General features: G+C 46.3%; 2 protein-coding genes and 1 pseudogene across 2 annotated transcripts; 1 reads left to right on the top strand and 2 right to left on the bottom strand.

The window, feature by feature from the left end:
- LOC8078185 (multicopper oxidase LPR1 homolog 4) lies at window positions 1,081–4,569 on the bottom strand. Its single transcript, XM_002455219.2, has 4 exons — window positions 3,420–4,569; window positions 3,039–3,287; window positions 1,473–2,936; window positions 1,081–1,387 (listed from the first exon to the last, which is right to left on the bottom strand). Exons 2-4 carry the CDS (start codon window positions 3,285–3,287, stop codon window positions 1,334–1,336), a joined length of 1,767 nt encoding a protein of 588 aa, XP_002455264.1. The 5' UTR covers window positions 3,420–4,569; the 3' UTR covers window positions 1,081–1,333.
- On the bottom strand, window positions 5,787–7,062 carry LOC8070400 (annotated as a pseudogene).
- On the top strand, window positions 18,034–18,779 carry LOC8070399 (Bowman-Birk type wound-induced proteinase inhibitor WIP1). Its single transcript, XM_002457398.2, has 2 exons — window positions 18,034–18,231; window positions 18,412–18,779. Exons 1-2 carry the CDS (start codon window positions 18,156–18,158, stop codon window positions 18,588–18,590), a joined length of 255 nt encoding a protein of 84 aa, XP_002457443.1. The 5' UTR covers window positions 18,034–18,155; the 3' UTR covers window positions 18,591–18,779.

Genomic DNA, 20,157 nt, shown 5'->3' with positions numbered 1-20,157 from the left:
CCCCCAAGATGGTGCACCTCCCGCGTGGCCTGCACTCGGGGCAATGCTATGCCTGTGCCCCCACCCTCGATAGCCTCACCTCAGCGGTCACGCCAACAGCGGCCCAATGGCTAGCCACTTGCAGCACCTCCCCATGTGTCATCAAGCCTAAGTGGGGGCAAACTTGACTGCGTCATCTGGTGGGGGCCTTGTGGTGCTTGATGACACAGGGGGACTAGATGTAGCCCTATATTTCTATGTATGTTGCTGAAGCTCTCCAGAAATTGATCAGGGCCGCCGTCGTGGAGATCGTCCACCCAGTAGATGGGAATACATCATGCGCTGTGCTTCAATATGCGGATGATACCCTACTCATGCTCAGAGGTGAGCCTGGTGTCTCGCGGCTCAAGGTGTTTCTCGATCAGTTTGTCACAGCCACGAGACTATATGCATAAATAAATTATAACAAGATCACGCCATCACGGTTGTTCCTATTCATATGGAGGTGGAGGACGACGTCGTGTTGCTTTGCCAATTGCCACTCAAGGATGCAGGAGGCAGGGCTTCCCGCAGAGCGCAGACCTACCTCTGCCCCTGTCGATGACAAAGCTTCGTGCCACTGCCTTCGCTTGGTACATTGGCAAGGCAAAACTAATCGGTACGACCTCGCATCTTGGCAGGCGTCCTTGCTGAATCCTTGGGGCACGCGGTGCTGGTCAACTCTATCTTGGATAACTGCTAATCTACATCATGAGTATGCTCCCGTAAAAACCCATCGTCTTTTTTTCAACTGCTTGTGGGCCGATAGATAATATAAGATTCAGGCCTTGTTTGGATGTTGTCGTATTCACTTCAATCCATGTGTGTTGGTGTGGATTGAGTGGAATTTAGTTCAAGTTCCACTCCAATCCACCTCAACACATGTGGATTGATGTGAATACGACTACATCCAAACAAGACCTCAGGTGTTGAACGTGGTGGGAGCAAACCCCAACCCCCCCGTTGACCCTAAAAAAAAGCTATATATATGTTTAAGTGAGTAACAAAATTTATATATCTAGAAAAGCAAAAGCATCATATAATTCAAAAGCATCATATAATTCCAGTAGTGAGTAGGGATAATTTGTATATTGGCTTGACAGAAAACAACATAATATGAGATCCAATGCTTATACAAAGGGAATAGACTAAATTGGAATTTATACATATATATAAAAAACAAGTCAACACAAATCGGAGATAAAATAATGATGAATATTTGGGTTCATTTCAACTTATATATGACCCAGGAATTATCAGTTTCTCTTCGGCAACTGCTCATCATTGACTCGTTGGATCCTGCGAATCTAGCTCTTCACGGAAGCAGCTTAAGTGGCCTGATCATGGCATTGTCTTCGTGGTCCAGGATCTGAACAAAGACCACGACACCACATCAGCATCTTTGCGGATACATATGAATGAATCAAGGGAACATCCATTCATGTGAGACTTACGTGGCAGTGGTAGACGTATCCAGGCTCCGCCGTGGCGTCGAAGGGGTAGGGCTGGTTGGTGTCCACCAGCTTGAACGCCACCACCACCGTGGTCACGAACCCCGGCGGCACCTTCACCACGTTCTTCCACGTCCTCTCGTGGTCCGGCACCGGCACCACCGGCCCGACCGCGTGCTCTTCGACGCCGCACCTGACGGCGTCGTTGAGCTGCGTCATGCAGCCGGTGAACGCCTGCAGGTCGACCAGCTGCTGCATCTTGACGGCCTGGAACATGCCCAGGTGGATGTGCAGCGGGTGGTTGTCCCCGGTGAGGTTGATCACGTGCCACAGCTCCGTCGTGCCCGACCTCGGCGTCTCCGTCACCGGGTCCTCCAGACGCAGCCCGTTGATGTAGAGGTGCGTCGACTGCCCGGACGGCGTCACGTACTCGTACATCACGATGTGCCTCGTCTCCGACGCCGGCCCCGGCGACGCCACGTTTGCGTACGGCACCTCGCGGTCCGGCACCGTCGAGTTGTCCGGCGGGTCGCGCGGCCCGTTCGGGGTGACCACGAACTTCATCACCTTGCCGGTGAGCGGCCCCGGCGCCGTTCCGGTCGGGAACGGGTACGGCGCCGAGTTGAGCATCTCGACCTCGGCCGTCGGCGACGCCGAGAAGTCGACGACGACGTCGAATATCTCGGCGGGGGAGATGAGGAGGCTGCGCACGGTGACCGGCGCGGCGAGGTACGACGCGTCCGAGCCGACGACGTGGAAGGGCATGCCGTTGGAGAGCGAGACGTTGAAGTAGCGCGCGTTGCTGGCGTTGAGGATCCGGAAGCGGTAGCGCCGGCGGTGGACGGCGAGGAACGGCCACGCCTTGCCGTTGACGGTGACGGCCTCACCGAAGTACTCGGGCTGCCACTGTGGGTGCACGGACGGCGCGACGCCCGTGGAGTTCATGTACAGCGAGCCGTCGACGTTGAAGCTGCGGTCCGCGACGACGAGGTGGAGGTCGTCGTCGTCGCAGGGAAGATCCATGGGGACGTCGACCTCCGGCTTCTCGATGACGTAGGCGCCGAGGAGGCCGGCGAGGAGGTTGGCGCGGGTGAGGCCGAGCGCGTGGTCGTGGTACCACAGGTTGCCCGGCGGCTGCACGTTGGGGTACCGGTACGTGGCCTGCGTCCACGCGGCGCCGGTGTCGCGGAACCCGGCGGTGAACCAGGCGAAGGCGCTGCCGTCGGCCTGCGGTGGGTGGGCGCTGCCGTGGAGGTGCACGACGGTGGGCACGCCGCCGTTCTTGGGGATGGCGGTGGGCACGGTGGGGTCCCACGGCAGGATGTGGCGGTCGGGGAGGTGGTTCTCCCACGTCACGGATAGCGGGACGTCGTGGCGCGCGACGATCGTCGGGCCCGGGAACGTCGCGGAGTCGGCGCATTGGCCGTACACGAACACCGGCGTCTCCGGCAGGTCGCGGTGGAATTTCTGCCGGCGATGAGTGAAATTGCATTAGCAAGTCAACAACATCGTTTCTGCCGGCAGGTAGCAGTAGTTCTTTTTGTCGGCTATGTACCTGCGTTTACGTACCCATTTCTTGTGGAACATGCCGATGGTGAGGTTGACGGGCACGACGCGGCCCTGCTGGAAGCCGTAGCCACGGATCTTGGCCATCTGCGGCAGCGGGTCCACGTACATCTGCAGCGACCCGGCCACCTGCTGAAGCAGCGCGGCCGTCACCGGCGCCGGCGGCACCTGCGCCGACACCGCAACAACTCCAGCAACAGCGACGAGGAGCACCACGAGCGCAGCAGCTACGCGGTGCGGCATTTCCACCATCTGCAGCCATGACATTGACATTGCAACCAAAATGTGTGAAGAACGACATCACACGAACAAGATACCAATCTGAATTTAATCTGCCACTACTAGATAGGCGACTGGCCAATAAGCTGGAGTCGTTTACACAACCTTTGCCGAACGAGCCGAAGGAGCTGCTGAACAGGGGCGTGTGGCGGACACACGACTGATGGTGATGACAACGTAGCTAGGGAACGCATCTATTTATAGGACATATAAACAACAGTGTATGAACATGCATGCAAGAGGGATACGAGTGAGATGATGCTCAATTAGTTGAGGCCGGCCAAACCCGACTTTGATTAGGTGTGTACTGCTTCTACACACTCCATTTTTAATTCAAATAATTGACAACTAAGCTCGGGTAGTTAATGGGTACAGGAAGAGCAGAGTTTACTTGCATGCATCTGATTCATTTGGATCATTGGGTTCGTCGATCTTATGGCTTATTCAGATTTGATTTGAAGTTCCATTTGTCAGCACCCTGCTGAAAGTGAAAGGGAAACCGGGCGGTAACTGTATGTGAGGAGTTCATCTCACGAGAGAGGTGGCAGTTCAGTGTCAGTTTGCTGTAAACGTACTACTACATGGAACAAGAAGTAGTCTTTCGAGTAGGAGATCATATGCATGAGCTAGTACTCTCACCACCCAATTAGAAGATGAGCATGTGATCAGAACAACTACTCAGATTCATTGATCATCGAGTGACTAATAATCGAATAAGTTGGGCACGTTGGGTGGCCTCCTAAATCAAGTAGCACCTCCCCCTGATGACAGAGAATTACGCAATTTTAAAAGTCAAATCTCCCAACTAATCTACACTGGGTAATATAAATTTCGTACTCAGTGCTAACTAGTATATATGTATATACTTGTACTGAAACCTGATTCCAGAGTCCAGACTAGTATTTCATTGGCTACAAGTTACTGTAAAATACAAGGGGCGCGTACATGGTACTACATATGCATAAGCATAACAGATTGTGGTTGTCTTCATCCGTGACAGTGACGAAGTACCAATAATAAGGCCGCAGTTTTGGTTGACATTCTGCTGCCATTCCGATGTGGATCGAGCTCATAAATCATATTTTCTATAAATCGAGTTAAATTTATAATTAAAAAACTGAAAAAAATATTTAATTTAGGACAGAGAAGTAGATGCCTCCTCGTTGTGCACCAGCTAGTTGCTGACCCGGACGACCTTGAGATTATAGGAAGTGTTTGGTTAGGATGTTAAAATTTAATAGATATTATAGTATTTTTTATTTAATTTGATAATTAATATCTAATTATAAATTAATTATATTTAAAAGTTTTATCTCGTAAATTATTCTCTAACTATATTTTTAATTTTTTAAATATTCTATATTTAATACTCATATATTTGTCCAAGCACCGACACGAACCAACCAGGTTCCTATATACACATGTACAGTCGGAAAGAGTGGCAACACGGTTATTGCATTGGTGAAACTGTGTGCGGCGTCCCAAGTTTTGTTGCCTGTCACATCACACGGCTTGTTGTGTCACGTCTACATGAAAGCCACATGTTGTCCCTGCACAAATGCATGCACAAGAGCCCTCTTTTTTTTTTTTCTCGTATGGATAAGATCTGGGCCTACTAATACAGTACATGTCATCTACTAGAGAACTTGACCCACGCTAGGAAGAAAGTCCATGTCCGGCAAAATATATCTTTGGCTAAAGTTGGGCTTGGAATGCATCAGCCCATTTCACGCCGATCCAAGGGCTAAACCGGAGGAGGCTCAAAGTGGAAGAAAGGCGGCAGCGATGACCGACTGTGTGGGTGGAGTTCCTGTCCAAATCGTAAGCCACATAATGGAGTTATCATGGATCCAACAGAAATTGATCAATCCGACGGCCATCGCCCTCTTGCGCCGCCTTCGCGCTGGGACAGAAATCCTCTATGTCCACCTTGCCGACGTCTGCTCCGCCGCCCCTGCTGATCTCGTCGCCAACCTCATGCCAGCGCCAGGCACTGATCAGATGGAAGACAGCTACAACAGCGTGTGGTATTTCTACTGTCCCAAGAGGTACAAGAACACCAAAGAGAAGGCGAGCGGGCACCGGCAGCGCGCCATCGGCACCCGCGTCGAAGGTACGTGCCAAGGACGTCCATGAATCGGAAGGCGGCACGTTCTGCACCTTCTCCTACGGGCGCATGAAGGATGGATCGTTGGAGACGATGGGGTGGTGCATGGTTGAGTACGATGTCGTCGACAAGCAAGCCGTCGCCACTGCCGCTAGCGATTATGTACTCTGAAAGGTATACCGGTCGTCTCGTGCGAAAGGGAAGCCATCGTCTTCCAGCAAGTCTGCCGCTACCTCGTCGTGCTCTAAGAGGAAGGCCGGCAGTGGCAACCCCGAGCCATGGCCGGCCAAGTTGATCCACGTCCAGCGCGAGCAGGTGCAGATGCAGCACGACAACAGCTTCACCGACTACTATCCGATGCCCTGCTATGATCACGCCATGTTCGGACACGAGGAGGTGCACGCTCTGCAGCAGCCACACGCTGCGGCGCCGAAGCACAACGGCGAGTTCGTTGAGACAGAGTATGGCCAGATGCCGTCCTAGTTGGCCCACATCAACGTCGACGAGTGGATCGGATGCCAGGAGATGTTTGGAGGAGAAGAAGAGCATGGTCTGCAGCAGCCAAGTGCCGAGAAGGAGCAAGCCGGCGAGTTCATCCAGATACCGTGTGGTCTGGTGCTGCCCGTGGTGGCCGAAGCCACTGTCGAAGATCTGCTCGGCCTAGAGACGATGTACGGCGAGTCATGTGCTCTGCTCGTATAGTGTTCTGAGAGCCGAATGAGATGTACAGCACCGACGACGGCGGGTGCCGGTCCAGGAAGCTCACGATGGCGGCGTCCGCCTCCGTCGGCGTCGAGACTGGCAGGCCGGTGGCGCGCACGAGAGGGCCGATGGGGCAGACCGGAATCTTGAGGGTGCGCCGCAGCATGGCGAGACCGGTGGGCTCGAACTCCTCCACGGGGTTGATGAGCACCGCGTCCGTCTCATAGCCGAGAGGGACCTGCCGGCCGAAGAATCTCGCGCGGCGTTCCCTGACGGCCGGCGGGCCGGCCGAGAAGAGCTGCGAGCGGTGGATCACAACCTCGGGGTATTCGGGCAGGTGGACGCGGCCGGTGGTCGGGTCGGGCCGGACGGGCAGGTGGCTAAAGAGTGAGTGCAGGACGGCGGTACCGTACGCGCCGCAGGAGGCGAAGAAGGCGTGCGCGCACCCGCGGCGCCGGGCCACGGTCACCGTCCACGCCGTCAACGGGTCGGAGACGACGCAGACGTCGCGGGCACTGCCGCCGGCCATGGCGACGGTGGCGAGGTAGTCGTCGAACGCGGCCTCGAGAGCCTCGAACGCCTCGAGGAGGTGGAAGATGGCCATAGGCTGTATGGCGTCGGAGGATTCGCAGTCCGGAGGCAGGTCGTGGTCCGCCGGGGTGAAGGGCAGCGCGTGGAAGCCGAGGAACGACGAGTTGGCTTTGGAGCGTTCGGTAGTCCGGAGAGCGGCAACGTTGCGCGGGGTGGAGACGAGGGTGATGGCGGCGTCGGGAAGAGCGCCGTGTAGGAGGCCGGCGAGGGACATGAACGCGGAGAGGTGGGGAACGGGAACAGCAGGACATGCTTGGCGGGGGCGGCCATCATTGGGTCTTTGGGAGCAGCTAGCTAGCTCTTTGGCTTGAGCTCCCGCAATGTTGAAAGAAGCGATGATCCCTGTTACAATGTCACAGTACATATAAATAGATTTCAGACTTTATTAGGCTGGAAACAAAAAAGAAATTGTGAATTTTGCCATTCTTTGAAGCAATGGTTATTGAATATATTTTAAATTATAATTTTAGTTTTTTATAATTTATGTAGGCATAATTGTTCAAATTTTATTCTGAAAATAAAAAGCTGTTAGACAAAACCACAAAGACCATTAATAATTACAATTATTTTTGTAGTACATTGGACAAGGACAAAAAATTAATATGTCATTGTACAAAGATAATAACATATCATAAAAGTAATAATTACTTGTACTAATTAGTTGTACAAGAGTGTCGTCTGATATTTTCTGAAAATTTAAACACCTGACATAGACATTTTAGTTTGTGGCATCAGGCAAGTACTACTACTAGAAACAATTTTACTTATTCTAAGCATCGTACTAGTCCTTTCACACTTCATGGAGATAAAAATGTAATTCTCATTTTTCTACAATTGTAATATAAAATAAGTACTATTAAATTGATTACGAAACTTTTTCTTGATAAACTTAGTTGAAAACAGAAATAATAATATTAATTTACTATAAATTTAGTTAAAACTAAACTAATTTAGCGCAAACGCATCGTATAGTTATATTCTTTTATAGATTAATGTATTTTATTTGTCAAATACAATTCTCATATTTCGAGAAATAAAATGCTTTCAAACTTAATTAAATTATAAAAATACTAATATTTATGAAACAAAACAAAAATATCATGAGATTCGTTATTAAGTATACTTCCGTAGTATACCAATTTAGAGACATAAATATAGATACTATTTATTGTTAATTTAGTCAAATTTAAACTACTAACAGACACGGATATATTATAGTCGTATTCTTTAATTGACAACGTATAAAATATCTTCGGGGGACCACTAGAACCGCGTAGTACGAGGATATACCAATCACGCATTCATGATTCAGCAATAATCATGATTCGACCAAACCATTCATCACGTGCAAGATTATGGCTGCTGGTTTCTTTATGACCCTTAGGCGATGTTGTCGGTTTCGCATCAATTCATATATTATATGTTGGGTGGGTTGGAGTGGAATTTAGTTTAAATTCCACTTCAACCCACCCCAACACATATGGATTAATACAAAACCGGCAACATCCAAACAAGACCTTATACGGTTTTTAAAATGGCTGTCGGTTTCCACAATTCTCACTCGCCCACACAATGAAGTCTAGCCGATCCAACTATGCCAATGTAACGCATGACACATTTCCTCAACCGCACCTTGGTCACCATAGCTCTATCTGCGCATCTAGATTGTGTTTGGTTGTATGGCTAAATCAGTAGTAGCCCCCAAAACAAGGCCTCTATTTTTAATTTGGGTGTTTCCCTTATTTTTGGGGGCTCTATTTTTTATTTAACTCCAATAGCGGCACCCAAATTTGGGCCCCAAACCTATTCTGATAGAGAATGACAAAAGGGAACCATTCATCATTATTTTTTTCTTCTTTTCTTTTTTCTTCCTTTGGACACATACACAATTGGAGGATTGATCCGATGACCATACAGTGTCGTGTACTTGCAAATGAAGAGAGAGAGAGAGAGAGCGTGCGCTGGGGCTAGAACATGTGATGAAGGATGGGGGTTGTTCTGTTAGGCCAATCAGAATGGGATATGGGGAAGGAATATGGGTGCCCACCCAAATATGGGGGCTGGAGTAGAGGTCCTGCTGAAGTAATGTTTTTAGCTTGGGCACCCATATTTAGCTATTGGAGCTTAAGTAGGGGCCCTGCTAGAGTTGCTGTTAGGCTAGATAAGATTGGAGCTAAGTTGGCTTGGCTTAGTTGTATCTAGCCATTGTGGGCTTGCCTGGTTGGCTGACTCCAGTCGATCTGTAAACCCTAAGCAATAGAAAGAATGGCTGCGACACTTAGTGGTGCGTCTCCCAAATTCGTGACAATCATCGACCAAACTCTAAAGCTCAGCTATGTAATTGAAAAATAACCCCGCACAATGTTCGGATCAAAAAAATGAACAAACACAGATTAACTGAGACAGAAAAGGAGAGGCGCACAACATACTAAGGCCTGATTGGCTTACCAACAACGCCAACGGTGGTCACCGCCGGTGTGGGGACGAGGCAGAGGGAGATAGAGGGGGGGTGAGATAGTGAGAGAGCAAACAAGTGAGTGAGCGAGTGAGCGGCAGCCTAATTAGTTGTACAAGAGTGTCGTCTGAAATTTTCTGAAAATTTAAACACCTGACATAACTATTTATGCGATGGAGACATTTTAGTTTGTGGCATCAGGCAAGTACTACTACTAGAAACAATTTTACTTATTCTAAGCATCGTACTGGTCCTTTCACACTTCATGGAGATAAAAATGTAATTCTTATTTTTCTACAATTGTAATATAAAATAAGTACTATTAAATTGATTACGAAACTTTTTTTTGATAAACTTAGTTGAAAACATAAATAATAATATTAATTTACTATAAATTTAGTTAAAATTAAACATATTTAGCGCACACGCATCGTATAGTTATATTCTTTTATAGATTAATGTATTTTATCTGTCAAATACAATTCTCATATTTTGAAAAATAAAATGCTTTCAAACTTAACTAAATTTATAAAAATACTAATATTTATAAAACAAAACAAAAATATCATGAGATTCGTTATTAAGTATACTTCCGTAGTATACCAATTTAGAGGCATAAATATGGATACTATTTATTGTTAATTTAGTCAAATTTAAACTACTAACAGACACAGATATATTACAGCGTATAAAATATCTTCAGGGGACCACTAGAACCGCGTAGTTCCACGATATACCAATCACGCATTCATGATTCAGCAATAATCATGATTCGACCAAACCATTCATCACGTGCAAGATTATGACCGCTGGTTTCTTTATGACCCTTAGACCTTGTTTGGATGTTGTCGGTTTCGCATCAATCCATATGTGTTGGGTAGGTTGGAGTGGAATTTAGTTTAAACCTCAACACATATGGATTAATGTAAAACCGACAACATCCAAACAAGACCTTATACGGTTTTTAAAATGGCTGTCGGTTTTCACAATTCTCACTCGCCCATAGAATGAAGTCTAGCCGACCCAACTATGCCAATGTAACGCATGACACATTTCCTCAACCGCACCTTGGTCACCATAGCTCTATCTGCACATCTAGATTGTGTTTGGTTGTATGCCTAAATTAGTAGTAGCCCCAAAACAAGGCCTCTATTTTTAATTTGGGTGTTCCCCTTATTTTGGGGCTCTATTTTTTATTTAACTCCAATAGCAACACTCAAATTTGAGCCTCCAAACCTATTCCGGTAGAGAATGACAGAAGGGAACCACTCATCATTGTTTTTTTTCTTCTTCCTCTTTTTTCTTCCTTTGGACACGGACACAATTGGAGGATTGATCCGATGACCACATGGTGTCGTGTACTTGCAAAAGAAGAGAGAGAGAGAGCGTGCGCTGGGGCTAGAACATGTGATGGAGGATGGGGGCTGTTCTGTTGGGCCAACCAGAATGGGATCTGGGGGAGGAATATGGGTGCCCACCCAAATATAGGTCTGGAGTAGAGGTCCTGTTGAAGTAATGTTTTTAGCTTGGGCATCCATATTTAGCTATTGGAGCTTAAGTAGGGGCCCTGCTAGAGTTGCTGTTAGGCTAGATAAGATTGGAGCTAAGTTGGGCTTGGCTTGGTTGTATCTAGCCATTGTGGGCTTACCTGGTTGGCTGACTCCAGTCGATCTGTAAACCCTAAGCAATAGAAAGGATGGCTGCGACACCTAGTGGTGCGTCTCCCAAATTCGCGACAATCATCGACCAAATTCTAAAGCTCAGATATGTAATTGAAAAATAACCCCGCACAATGTTCGGATCGAAAAACATAAACAAACACAGATGAACCGAGACAGAAAAGAGGAGGCACACAACATACTAGGGCCTGCTTGGCTTACCAACAACGCCAACGGTGGTCACCGCTGGTGTGGGGACGAGGCAGAGGGAGACGGAGGGTGGGGGGGGGGTGAGATAGCGAGAGAGCAAACAAGTGAGTGAGTGAGTGAGTGAGTGAGCGGCAGCCAGTGAGCAATGTTAATGAACCTTAGCCAGGTATAGGATGGCCACGACAAGCCACCTAGGCCCACCACGACGCGCGAGGATGGAGCCAGCCCAAGCCTAGGGCCTTGTTTAGTTCTCAAAAATTTTCAACATTCCCCGTCACATCGAATCTTGCGGCACATGCATGGAGCATTAAATATATATAAAAACAAAAACTATTTGCATAGTTTATCTATAAACTGCGAGATGAATCTTTTGAGCCTAATTACTCTATGATTGGACAATTTTTGTCAAATAAAAACGAAAGTGCTACAGTGCCGTTTTTTACAGTTTTTTGCGAACTGAACAAGGCCTAAGGTCACGGACGAATGACCAAATCGACTGTTCAACCGTAGCCCAGCCCCGATTATACGGCTGGCCAGCTTGGGCCTGGTCCCGGGAAGGCACCCTGCCACCCTCCACCCTTCCGGACGGCCTCGGTCAAAAGGTTGTTCTCCTAGATCAGGTCTAACATGTTCGAATAGCAGCTCGATCAAAAGAAAAAGAAGTTTCAGACAGTGAACATAGAAGGACCAGAGCAGGCACGAGCTTTGAGAATACAACAAGCATGGATAGTTTGATACGTGCGTGCGGTGTTCCAATCCGGTGACCAAGAACAGTTGATGCTCCGATCCAGTCCCTGAGTGACCATGCACGACAGCGAGCTTTGCTTTGTGCCCGGCCAGCAGCCATGGCGACACACAGCAAGCTCACGCAGCTGACCGATCGATCCATCAGGTGCGCGTCAGCGATGACGGCGCGCAGCGTGCTGTGGAAGATAGCATGCACTCAAGCCACACTCTCGAGCAGCACAGAGGCCGCTTCGCATATAATGCAGTAGTACGTATTCCTTGAAAAGATGTTGACGCAACAGCTGACCTTCGATCGGGACGTTGACGCCCGTGAGCCCTCCCGTCGTTGAATGTGTCCCGTCGGCTCACAAAATGAAAAAAAGTGGGTCGCGATAATAAACCAATTCCGATCTAGCCAACAAAATTTGTTAGCAGAAATCATACGCGCTGCCCCGTGAAACGGCCCGCTTAAATTTGGGCCCAATCGGCGTGCGAATTTCTGATCGGACCTACTGATCACATTCCTATTTTTGTTCTTGTCAACAACAAAAAAACATTCCTGTTTTTTGTTTTTCTTTCGTTTTTCTTTTTTTGCAAAAAATAAATGTTAGTTGACCTAAGAGCACCTCCACATGATTCTATGATTTAGTATATTATAAAAAAGTATAAAGAAACCGACTCTACAAATCAATTTGGCCTCTTAAATAGTTCAGTTACGCTAACTGTCTACGTATTTTTTCGCGTAAAATCGTGCGCTACGCGGCCAGTGGGATTCGAACCTAAGACCTCGCCCTCGCGCATACCCTATTCTACCACTCCACCTATCACTCAACTGTGTCTATATTAGAGTTTAGTTCCCCACATACTATCATAAACCAAGCATAAATTGATTATTTGAGACCCTAAATGGATTCAAATGGAAAAGTCATCAACTACAAAGTTTTACAACTTTTTAAGATCTACAACTTTTATATTGGTAGTTCCTTCATCCGAGGTCATTTACAAAATTTAAATTTCAAATTTGAGAAATTCAAATGTAGTTTTCGATGACAAGATTATTTCAAATGAAAAAACTATCAATTACAAAGTTTCATAACTTTTCAAGATCTACAACTTTCATTTTGACGGTTTTTTCAAACGAGGTCATTTGAAAAGCTCAAAAAATTCAAATTCAAATTATTTGTACAGACGGATTTCTTAAGGAACCGGTTTCTTAGGAGAACCGCCTGTAGAAATATGATTTCTATTTCTACAGGCGGTTTCTTAGCAGAACCGCCTGTAGAAATACATGATTTCTACAGGCGGTTTTGTTAGGAAAACCGCCTGTAAAAATTAATTTTCACAGACGGTTTTTTAGTTGGGTAAGCCAATTTCTTTCCAGAGGCGTTCTTTAATTGAAACCGCCTGTAAAAAATTATGTTCCACCGCTGGCTTTGAGCACTTTTGTACTAGTGTATACCACAACATATTCTCTTTGTTATAAAACTGCCACATCATCATTCGTTAACTGAATTTGACAACACCAGCATTTGAGTTTTATTTGCAGCACTACATATGCATAATGCAGCAAGAAACAACATCAATTAAAGCCTTAATATATCTTCTTTCGTTCAGAGTTCTTTTGGTACACAACAATTTACACTCAAGTCACGCCAATTTAAAACTTCAATTTAAAATTGCTACCTATATTCTTCTCCTAATAGGCAAGAGTGATTCTAATACAATAGTTGTTGATGGTAATTTCATCACATATTTACAAAGTGAAAACCATCAAGAAAACATCATTTTTGGGAGACAACAAGAAAGGAAGTAGTAATTTTGGTATAGATGGCATGGTTCTACATGTACATGACATTATTTGCTTGTATGTATGAAAATGAAGGACTTTTGGGTGATTGTGGGCCCACTATCCCCTTTCGAAGCATGGCAATCCTCTCAAACACCTCTAAGAGCAATATCAACCATTACATCGCATGTGTGTTTCCTCTAAATGGTGATGGAGTCGCATGGATTGGATAGCCCACAAGAAAGAAAACTAACATGAGAACATGGGCCCACATATGCAAACCCACATCAAAAGTCATGAAGAATCACCCCACCAGAGGGGGTGGTCCCACATGTCATAGGAGGTCGGCCGACCTCCCCTAGTGGCCCCACCTATCATAGGTTTCTGAGTGTCCTACAAGCACAAAGGGTGGAGGTCATTTCTAGGACAGAGCTACAACACAAGGCAATGAACAATAGTGATAGCAATGGTACGTCTTTCACTGATGGCTACTTGTCCTGTACTGATGTCTATGTCCACAAAAAGAAATACAAAATACAAAAAAATAAAAAACACATAGGGACACCAGATCTGTAGCCCGCAATCAGATCCATAGCCCATCCGGCTGCTTCGGCCACCACCGTGTCCTCAGGTTGAGAAGAGATCTAGGGGGAGAGGGGCGGGGGAAGTAGAGGATAAGAGAGGAGGGACTACAGACCCCAAACAAAATCAAATCATGTTGTTGCATTAGAGTTTCAAGTTTGGGATTATAAATCAGGTCGGCCAATGATATATAACCAGTAGTGATACTTATATATCACAGATTCACAGTCAGTTGTATTACCAACCGATGTTGGTGGTTTTAAAATCTAGCAGTGATAAATTTTTATTTTGCTTATGAACCGGCAATGATGGTCCAACAGAAATTTTATAAAAATGTTTTATAATTTGGAAAGGAGGGAGTATAAAAAAGGCTTAGGGAGTAGGGTACGCAGCACCAGCAATATAGCTATAGAGCGCATCAAACAATGCTCATCGTCTAAGTATTCAGGTTGTGTGACTGCTCTTCTACATAATATATGCTAATAATTAATATATTTCAAATGTTAGTAGGATATTTTTCGATATCGGATATATCAGAATAAATTGTCAGATATTATATAGGAAACAGATAATAGTTAAATTTTAATTGTATTTGGTATATATCCGCAAGAAATATCTATATTCATATTTGATATCCAAAGAAATTTTTGAATATTCATAAAAGTATGAAATAATTATACAACCCTTCTCGGTTAGATGATTGGCTAGAAAATATCCTTAGTTCCATACCACCTACTGTATATTAAGTGAGCCGCTCTAAGTACAAGATCTGTGACTAGTATATATGGTAATCTATAACTCTTATAAAGCAAAACTCCACTAGCCTTATTCTCTAGCATCTCCTTAAGCCACATTATCATCCACTTCTCCTCTATTCCACATAGTGCCATATCATCATCTTTTATTTTTTTCAGAAAATCATTTAATAATCCCAAATGTCTTTACTATGCATGCGCCTAGCCATAGACCACGCAGATGAAACCCCTTCTCTCTCCTCGCCCCTAGCCCTTCCCCTTCCCACTACACAGATAATAATTAATATCATTTTCAGCTAAACGCTTGCTCCACTTTCCCTCATCATCAATATTATACGTCAAGAGTCTCCATGATGGCATTTGGATGGTGTATATATATGTTCTTCTCATTGCTCACTTATACATGCGAGATCCTCTAGCCTCTAGGTGGATTAAAGATTATACTACGTGCACAAGGTAGCTCCTCTTCTAAATCTACTATGCAATGCATGAAGAATTATGGTCATGTTCGTGCTTTTTCGGATTTGAGTGGAGTTTGTTGATGGCCTTTAATTTGTGTGGGTTAGCTATTGCTTCCTTACAGGTTTGTTGCTGTGTGCCATCATGCTAGTGGCTGCAGCTAGCCCGCAGCACCTTGCCCTGCACCTGCACGTGAAGATGACCAATACTGGTGCCACCAGTGAATCGCGCCCTCTCCTGCCCGACTTTGCTATGTATGGAAACCCCTTCTGCTCTTGTTGTGCGTGTTCCATCAGGTGTTTTGCATATGACAATTTTCCTTTTCTTTATATTATCTTTATCTATAATATGAAATAAAACTTTTGATATCTTATTAGTCATTTTTGTATATTTCTCTATGATGGCATAGCCCACATAAAGATCAATCATGTTAGTAAGCTGATTTCATATTTTCTACAAAGGCTATTATTATACGTTGAATTTGACAAACCCATATGTCGATGCATCTGTTGGCTTCTAACCATTCCTGATGATATAAAACAAAACATCCCAGCTTTAGGCATCTCCAAATATGGCTTAACATTCAATTAAACATTCAAAGGAATAGAGACTGATATTGTAGGCGACTATGTAGTATTCTATACTTAAATGATTTGAAGCAATATATAGCACATATGCCAGTCTTAATCTAATTAAATTTATTCCCTATGCAATCAAATAAAATTCTACTGTATACCCACGGCAACGCGCGGGGAATCCTTCTAGTCAAGATCAATGTTCATATCCAAAGCTAAGTACAAAATCTTAAATAGGGTGTTACTACTTTTTTTATTTTACTACATTTAAGGTACAATCCAACCACTCATGAGATATTAATGTTCATATGGAAAGCTATAGGTGTTGCTACACTTGATGGAGTACACAATCCAACCACTTATGAGAAATTAATGTCTATATCCAAAGCTATAGGGTGTTGCTATACTTTATGGTACAATCCAACCACGTATGAGAGATTGCGCTTAAGATGTCTTTAGTAATAAAGTGTATTGGGCTAGCTTTAGAGCTAGCTAGAGTGGACTGGACCGGGCTTTGTGCATGCCCTTGTTACCTTCATGAGCTGAAGCACTTTGGAGCCTTGGTGGCCCAACGACGACGTCCAGCCTCAGAAGTTGGTATGGAGCAAGGACGATTTGGTGTCACGCGGGATGAGGAGACGGATGTAGTCGGATTCATATCAATCCACATGTGTTGGGGTGGGTTGGAGTGGAACTTGAACTAAATTCCACCTCAATCTACTCCAACATATGTAGATTGAGGTGAATCCGACAACATCCAAACAAGATCTTATTTGGTGATGAGAACCTCCTCCATATAGTGGACGGTAAAAAGGTGATTATGACAGAGGACTGATGATGGTGGGCCTTAGTGGTTTGCCTAGCGTGAATCAAGTTGAACATACGGTGGGCCTTTGTGGTCCCTTTTGAAATATGGATTCGAGTATTCGACTCGACGATAGGTGCCAAATCTATAGTTCTATACATATCATATACGTATATGTGTATGATGATGACGAGAACAGCTGGTTTCCACAGCTCAACGCCTCAAACCACAAACTCGCCAACGTATGTCTGGTGTACCATGTTATTTATTAATTAGGTGTCTACGGAGTACTCAAAAGGCCAAAAAAAAGTATTGACCCGATGACGCGTTCGGCCGCTTTGGCGCGTAGTACGTGGCAGTGTGCATGCATGCCAGCCATATTCGATCCTGCTCTAGATCGCAAAAAATATCCGTGGTTAATTTATTGTGAGAGAAAAATATTATTGAATGGTTTGTAGATTTTGTTGATAAACTTAAACGAACAAGACGGAAAAGATCAGCGTATGTGATGAGACTCTGAAGTCATCCATAATGGTTATCAAATATCTAGATAGGAGAAATTCTATTGGCTCTAAATAATAATTTATAAATAGCTAGCGAGATGACGTATAAAAATAATAAAAAAATAGCACTCTTTTTGGTTATCGAGGAGAGAGATCAAATAGCTAGTGACTTACTAATAGCTAGCGACTCATAAAAAACTAATCTAGCATGATCTTCTAGAAATAATTTTCTCACAATACTCTCCACAATAGATATCGACTTCCTAAACTAGCTATTTGTAAATTGTCGTTGAAATTTAATAACATTCTTCCTAAAGATTAAATAGCTAGCAATTTAAACAAACCTTTGCAGCTGCTGCGTAGCCGACGCGCTAGGGCAGATCGACCTACCGACAAGAGCGAGGACCACGATGAGATGATCCTCGTGCTGCATGCATGTGCACACACCAAGCTCATGCACAGTAGGATGCATTATTGGAGCCAGTAGCAGCCACTAAAACCTATGATGATGGTGCCAGTGTTAACGTACCGCAGTCCATTTTTGACCAGCCAGAGCTAGCTAGGACGACCAAAATATAGTGCGTACTACTACAGAAAAATGATGGATATGCATTCCCTCAGTTCCACGTACGACTCCAGCAGTCAGACTCCTCGCGTAACACGTGTTTTTGCTACACGCAAACAAGAAAAGAAGGCCCCGGTCACTCATGGTGGTGCTGGCCCGCACCGCAATAATGTGCACATGCCATGTCCCGATGATCAGCGCGGATGACACACCCGCCCGGCCGCCTTTATATAGAGTACGTGTGTGTGCCTCTCAGTAGTGGCAAACTCAGAAGTTAGCTAGCTCCGCTCTTACACTCCAAGCAGCAGCGAAGTAGCTAGTGTTGTTGGCAACAAAGCGGTAGATCTCGCGAGGTCGAGAAGATGAAGAGCAGCACTCTCTTGACGATCCTAGTGCTCCAGGCCCTTCTGGTCTCTGCAGCTATGGCCAAAGGACAAGGTACGTATACTTGTTGCTTGCATGTGTCTCTTGACGCTCGAAATTTCATCTAGCTACTAGCTAGGACGCTGTTCGTGTATATATATAGTTCAATCTTCGTGTATGTATATATGCGTGGGTGTCTGACGACGAACTGACCGATTCTGAATGCAACAAAATACGCATTGCTGCCGCACGCAGGGCCGAAGAAGGCGTGCTGCAAAGAGTGCACCAGCTGGTCGGGTGTCTACACCTGCGACGACCTCCTGACCAAGTGCGCCGCCACCTGCAAGCAATGCGTCCCCGTGTCCACGGACAAGGGCACCCGCTACAGGTGCCGCGACTTCCTCCCCGAAGGCTGCCCCTGCAAGACCAACTGATCCATCCATCCATCCACACCACGCATGCATGGCCACAGCCGATGGATCTATATGCTCCGTCCGCCTTATATACTACTATATATAAGGCGCAAAGATTGTTGTTGTCTTTGCTTGTTTGGAAGATGTCCCTTCTCCATCGAGATGGAATAAAATAAAGTCAGGCGCACTGATATGGTGTGTTAGCATATTTCTCTTCTGCCCATGCTTACACTATGATACATGCACATCAAAACAACCAAAGACAATATAAAACCTCGTGTGTTACGGTTACTATTTTTAGGGGCGGCTAAAAAGTTTTTATAGCACCGCTGCACGTTTGGGTATTCGAGCCTATTGCCTCGGTTCTCGAGCTGAGCTGCCCTTTCAGGACTAAAGGCTCACTCTTGTCGAGGGTATTAGTACGGGGTACCCTCAGCGATGCGCATTACGAGATTGCCTGTACGAAGGTTGGGACTCCCAATTCGACGCCTTAACCTTACTTACGCGCCGCCAACGACGGTCGCAGCCTCGAATACGGAAATAGCGTCGAGCGAATCGGTCAGGGCTCGAGCGACGACTACCGTCGAAGACGGAAGCAGGCTCGAGCGAACCGAGATACGTCGAGCGTTAGGACACTGTCCGCCGCCTGACGCGCGCACGCGGGCTGGAGCATTAAATGCACCTGACGCCTCCCACCTAACACACAGGTCATGGGATGTGTGATAGGGAGCAAGCTTCCGTCCCATCGTTCTTTTTGCAGCTTTCCCACCGAACGACCCAGGCGTGTCAGGACGCGAGAAACAAGGATGGAACGTCTAATCGGGACCTCCTCGAGATATCCAAGGTCAGCGCTCCAAATACCAGCATACTACACGGCATCCGACCCTCGACAGAACAGGGCCCCTACCCAGGAACGAATTGGGCGTCGACTAACTTCATCACAGCTACGCTGTCGGGAACGGCACCATACCATACAAGCATGCGACCTCGGGACTGGCACAAGGCGGCTGGCAGGGCAGAACGCAGGAGCACGCGTGATCATCACCAAGCTATCAAGATGGGACGGCTCGAGGCCACGCCGTACGGAAGCCGCGAGTAGGTCAGCGTTCCATGCGGCTATCGATCCCTACCCTAACACCTATGTATGTACCCTGTGTCTCTCCTTGGAGCTATAAAAGGAGGGACTCAGGAATAGAACGAGGGAACACACACGTAGTAGAGCTACGCACTTCATACCACGCTTGTATTCGCCCCTGTACAAGCACTTAGGTGCAAGATAATACAAACTCTCTCCCCCCGCTGGACGTAGGGCCTTCTCTTGCCCGAACCAGGATAAATCTTCTTGTCTTCTTGCATCACCATCCGGAAAGGGGAAGCACGCATACAAATTTACTCGTTGGTGTGACCCCCCGGGGGAAAAACACCGACAGTTGGCGCGCCAGGTAGGGGTCCTGCGTGTTTTCCACCGATTTCCCACCACTTTCCGGATGGCTACTCCTGCCTCGCCGCTTCCGCACTCCACGGTGATTTGGTTTGGGAGTCTCGAGTTCATGTCCACGGGCTTCGGCTACGACATGATCTTGCTCTC

This window comes from Sorghum bicolor, chromosome 3 (genome assembly GCF_000003195.3).
Source record: "Sorghum bicolor cultivar BTx623 chromosome 3, Sorghum_bicolor_NCBIv3, whole genome shotgun sequence".
In the NCBI taxonomy this organism is placed as follows: domain Eukaryota; kingdom Viridiplantae; phylum Streptophyta; class Magnoliopsida; order Poales; family Poaceae; genus Sorghum; species Sorghum bicolor.
Note: the sequence above shows the minus strand (reverse complement) of the source record. Positions and strands in the feature narration are given on the sequence as shown.